We start from the raw sequence: 6000 nt of genomic DNA on the forward strand, positions 1-6000 counted from the left end.
TTGCTTTTTCTTGTATAACACTATGTACACTCATGCACCTCTTTCAGATTATTTTCAAATATATAAAATTGTGTTATTTACCGACAAAAAAAAAAAAAAATATAAAAATACAAAATAAAACATATGTATAGCTTTAATTTCACAGAAGTTAGTGTTAACTAACTTTTTTTTTTGTGTAAGCACAATATTTTGTAAGTAAAAATGTATATCGATAAATTTTTGCAGTTAAATAAAAGCCCTTATTATTATAAAGTAAACAGTATGGTTATTCATCATTTATCATTCGTCATTCCTTTTTTCATTTTTTTATTAACTGTTTTAATTTTGTAGCCTTCTTAATTTTTAAATGAACTTCTTTCTTTATTATTATTATTTTTTTTTTTTTTTCATAAGAAAAAAAGAATACTTAATTAAAAAAAGCACTAAAAAGGAGCATACGTATTTCTAAGTATTTCCATGCATTGGGAAAATACGAAATAATAGGTGTAAATTCTTTTTCATTTGAGCAAAGGAAAAATTTAAGGAAATTATGAAATTTATGTTTAACGGATATTTCAAAATTGAAGATTATTTTGATGCAATTGTTTGTTTGTTTGTTTGTTTAATTTCCATATTAGATAGCGATTATTCTTTTGCCGTAGCGTAACTCGTGGAGGAAACAAAATAATTAAGAAAAAAAGGCTTTCAAACGTGGGCATCACATGAAATATAAGTATACATGTACACATTTGTGTACATATGTGTTTGCGCATATTTATAAGCACACGCCTTATCCGCAAAAGTCGTGCGTTCATCTTTTATTCATTTTTCGCACCTTTGTTCATGGTTCACCTGACCTGTTCATAATATTTATTCCTTGTTCATATATTTTTTTAGTGAACAAAATACAAAAACAGTCTCCAACAAAATTGTTGCATTCATGCGTATAACATTGTGCACACAATTTATTTCTTTAGTAATAGAAAAATATATTCTTTTAAATTGAAAAAGGATTTGAATGATAATTGTCTATGTCTATTTTGTAGTTCATTTTTTGAAAAAAATTGTTTTTGTACCCCCGATGGCAAAATAATGTAGCATTTCGACAGGAGTATTAAGCAGTACGTGTTATTTTTATGCCAAATATTTATGGCTCATTTTTATGCTAATCTATTGAGTATAGCACAGTGGGTAAATCGAAGCAAACACAGGCGTTTACTATAAAATTGCAATCGTATTGATTGACACATAACAGGTTACGATATCTGTGTGGGTAAATATTACATATTTCCGCAGCTGCTATTGGCATGCATTAGCTCCTCCCCTTCTTACTTCTTTCTTTTCTTTATAAATTTCGAATATGTAAATTTGGGGAAAAGTCTTTTTTCTTTATTGAGAAAAAGGAAAAAATGTACAAGCCTATCTTGTTAAAGCTATTCCACTTATTTTGTGTTGTTTGATTACTCGTACAATACGTTAAAAGGGAATAGTAATTTATTTTTCATTTTATTTATTTTTTTTTTTGAAAAGGAGATATTTAAAAATTAAATTGTATAATATACGTTTTATAATAACAACAGCCTGTACATGTTATACATTTTATATATTTATTAATTCGACAATATAATAACATGCAATATTGCGTTTTTAAAATTATAAACTTAATTTTTGTGTGTTAATTTATTCTTTAAAAAAAAAAGTTAGCACTGTTAGTTTAAGAGTCTTTCTAATTGTTTCACACAGAAATGTATTTTGTCAGGTGCATTTCCACATTTTCGTTAGTAGTGCTAGGCATATATACACACACATATATACATACATATATATATATATATATATATATACCACAATGCGTAAGCTATGCTTTCAGAAAAGAAGTGGACGGGCCAGAAGTTTTGGAGGGGTAACAACAAACTCTATTTCACCCTTTTTCTTATTTTTAAAATAATTTATGCTTATACTTCTATACTAATGGTGTGTTTTTTTTTTTTTTTTTTTTTTTTTTTTACTTTGCTAGGTAACTACCTTATACTGGCTCTGCATTTTTTTCGTTGTTTTGTTTTTCTCTCCATTTATATGTACATGTATATTTTATTACTTCATTACTACATTACTACATTACTACATTACTTCGTTAACTTGTAATTTTTTTTTTTTTTTTTCCCCTTTCACGGCAATCAAGTTTTACAGCAATTTATTCACATCAGAAAAAAAAAAAAATAATAAAATAAAAAAATAATAATAGCGAAAATAATGATAGTAGTTACATATGTAACATTTATGTATTATTAAATTTATTAATATGAAGTAATTTTTTTTTTTTTTTTTTTTTTTTTATATGTAATATTTCTTTCTCATCACTCGCTGCTTCATCGCATCCACTGTATGTTTATCTTTCTGTGTAATTGTTCTTATTTAATTTTTTAACATTTTACTGCATTAATATATTTTTCTTCGAATGCTGATTATGCTTATTTTTACCTGTACATGTACATGCGTAAATAATGTATGTGGGAGTTGCTCATATTTAGGCATATATTTATATAGCAGTTGTACATACAAATATAAATACATATATGTATGTATGTACTTACCCATTTTGTGCGCAAAGTTTATAGTTTACCGATTTGAAATAAAGAGCTACCTCCTACAAAGAGCAGCAGACAGTGCGCATATAAATGTAAAGGATGTTTCTCTTCAAAAGGAAAGAGAGTAACAATCAAGAAGCGGAAAAAAAAAATGCACCAGCAAACAATCCTTTTCAAAATATTCAAAAAGATAGTCTAGACGAAAAGAAAGAAAACAATTCGCAAAATCAAGAAAATTTTAAAAACTCAAGTAAAAATAATCATGAGAAGGAAAAAAATAAAAATACAGAAGAAGAAAAAGAAACAACACACAATTCCATCTATAAAGGGGTAAATAACTCCCTTGCTCAATATATGCAAAATGATATAATTAAAAAAAATGAAAATGTAAAAGGTGCAACGAATACTATGAGTGATGAAGCTACCCCCCTTAACTCTCTTCAAAAAGGTGTGCATAAAAATATTGTGAGAAAAAATATAGAGAGAAAAATTATTAACTTGTACAGCTCATCTAGTTCGGAGGGTGAAGAGGAAGCAAAGGAAGAAGCAAAGGAAGAAGCAAACGAAGAAGCAAAGGAAGAAGCAAACGAAGAAGCAAAGGAAGAAGAATCAAAGGCAGACATAGAAGCAACAGCAGTTGAAGGACGTTTTAATGAAGGCAAAAAGAACAAATTCGGAGGGGCACAAAATGAAACGAGCTTTAGCACTGTTAGAAGTAACAACATAGGAGTAGGAAAACAAAATGAAGGTAAAAAAATTTTTGCTAACATAACGAGTGAAGGTGAAAAATTAGTCTTTTTAACGAAAAAGGTTAGAGAAGAGAATAGAAAAAAGCTAGAAAGGAAAAATGAAATAATTGATGATACAAGTCGGGATTTACCTGGAAATTCTGTTTATAGAAGGGATGACAAGAGAACAAACTCATTGGATGTTAGACAACACCGGATCAAGAGGAGGACAGAAAGAGGTGGAGATGGAAGAAGGGATGATGTTGCAGAAAATGAGAAAAAGAGAAAAACCACAAGCGTAGGGGAAAGTGAACACAGCGATGAAAGTGAAGAGAATGAGGAGGGTGAGGAAGGCGAAAAGGGGGGAAGAAGGGAACACCCTAGCGGGAGGGACAAAAAGGGGGATGGATTGAATAATAACAGTTATGATAACAGTTATTACAGTAAGAGGGAAAAGGAGAGGGATAAGAACAGGGATATGGATAAGGACTGGGAGGAGGGAAAGAGGCTTTCGAAAGATGATAACGGAATAGATCGAGCAGATTACACATACATGTACGCCAAACCCGAATCTCACCTGGCCGAATTGAACATGCTTCATGTGAGCAGCATGGAGAAGGAGGAAACACTGAAAGAGAAGGAACTGGAAATAATAAAACAACAATATTTAGGATTAAACAAGAAGAAGAAAAAAATGCAAAAACCATCTGAGAAATTTCGAAATATATTTAACTTCGAATGGGATCAAGCAGAAGACACATCGAAAAATGATAGCAACCCGTTATACCAAAACAGGTTAGAACCACAGTTACTATTTGGGAGAGGATATATAGCAGGTATAGATATAAGAGAACAAAGAAAGAAGAATAATTTTTATGATAAACTAGTTCAAAATAGAATAAATTTAAGTCTAAAAAAAAATACAGAATGTATAAATTATAGTCAAAGAAAAGAATATATCAGTAGTAGTACCAATAAGTCAATAATGGTTAACAGTTTAACAAGTAATAACTCATTATGTAAAAATAAAAGTGGACAATTTATTTATGAACCCAAAGTTAATAATATAATAAAAGATATACATCATAAACACTGGAGTGAAAAAAGTAGGGAAGAAATGACTGACAGAGATTGGCGTATTTTTAGAGAAGATAATGAAATATATATTAAAGGAGGAGTTGTACCACCACCTATTAGAAAATGGGAAGAATCTAACTTATCGACAGATTTATTAAAAGCAATTAAAAAAGCAAAATATGAAAAACCTACACCAATTCAAATGCAAGCTATTCCAATCGCATTAGATATGAGAGATCTAATTGGTATAGCAGAAACAGGTTCAGGTAAAACTGCAGCATTTGTTTTGCCTATGTTATCTTATGTTAAACAGTTACCACCATTAACATATGAAACTTCACAAGATGGTCCATATGCTCTTGTTATTGCACCATCAAGAGAGTTGGCTATACAAATATATGAAGAAACAAATAAATTTGCTTCTTACTGTTCATGTAGAACTGTAGCTGTTGTAGGAGGAAGAAATGCCGAATCACAAGCTTTCGAATTAAGAAGAGGAGTAGAAATTGTTATTGGTACACCAGGTAGATTACAAGACTGTCTAGAAAAAGCATACACAGTATTGAATCAATGTAATTATGTTATACTTGATGAAGCTGATCGTATGATGGATATGGGTTTTGAAGATACTGTTCATTTCATTCTTGATAAAATACCGACTACTAATTTAAAATCGGAAGATGATGCTTTAGCATTACAAGAAGAAATGATGACTAAGGCTGGACATAGATTATATAGATTAACTCAAATGTTTTCTGCTACTATGCCTCCATCTGTAGAAAGGTTATCAAGAAAATATTTGAGAGCACCAGCATATATTTCCATTGGTGACCCTGGTGCAGGTAAAAGATCCATAGAACAAAAATTAGAATTCATTACTGAAGGTAAGAAAAAACAGAAATTACAAGAGCTGTTAGAAATATATGAACCACCAATTATTGTTTTTGTTAATCAGAAAAAAGTGGCTGATATTATTGCAAAGTCTATAAGTAGAATGAAATTCAGAGCAGTAGCTTTACATGGTGGGAAGGCACAAGAAATAAGAGAACAAACTTTAAATGCTTTTAAAAATGCAGATTTCGACATTTTAGTAGCTACAGATGTTGCTGGAAGAGGTATAGATGTACATGGGGTTAAACTAGTTATTAATTTTGATATGCCAAAAGATATTGAATCATATACTCATAGAATTGGTCGTACAGGTAGAGCTGGCATGAAGGGACTTGCCATTTCTTTTGTCACAGAGCACGATACGCATCTTTTTTACGATTTGAAGCAATTCCTCTTATCTTCCAACAATATTGTACCCCTAGAGTTAGCCAACAACCCCGCCACCAAGGTTAAGCCGGGGACCGTTATGCAAACGCCAAAGAAAAATCAAATTCTGTACAAAAATTGAGCGCAGGGGAAATAGATTTAATAAAAAAGAGTCATTATGTTTATGCTTATCTTTTTTTTTTTTTTTTTTTTTTCTTTTTTGGCTAACCGAGGTGCGTGCACACACTTACACATACATACAGGAGTACATATGTATCTCCTGGCACATCATTGAAAAAAATATGGGAGGCTTCAACATGTACAGTAAGTGCTCAATAAATCAAAGAACTAAGTTATGTGAGGGAGCACGA

General features: G+C 30.6%; 1 protein-coding gene across 1 annotated transcript; it reads left to right on the forward strand.

Annotated features, from left to right (window-relative positions):
* Positions 1 to 2666: 2666 nt before the first annotated feature.
* On the forward strand, positions 2667 to 5771 carry MKS88_003210 (ATP-dependent RNA helicase DDX23; the record flags this gene model as incomplete). Its single annotated transcript, XM_067216282.1, has 1 exon — positions 2667 to 5771. The coding sequence occupies one exon, from the start codon at positions 2667 to 2669 to the stop codon at positions 5769 to 5771; it is 3105 nt and encodes a 1034-aa protein (XP_067072945.1).
* Positions 5772 to 6000: the final 229 nt, after the last annotated feature.

Source organism: Plasmodium brasilianum, chromosome 10 (assembly GCF_023973825.1).
Source record: "Plasmodium brasilianum strain Bolivian I chromosome 10, whole genome shotgun sequence".
NCBI lineage: Eukaryota > Apicomplexa > Aconoidasida > Haemosporida > Plasmodiidae > Plasmodium > Plasmodium brasilianum.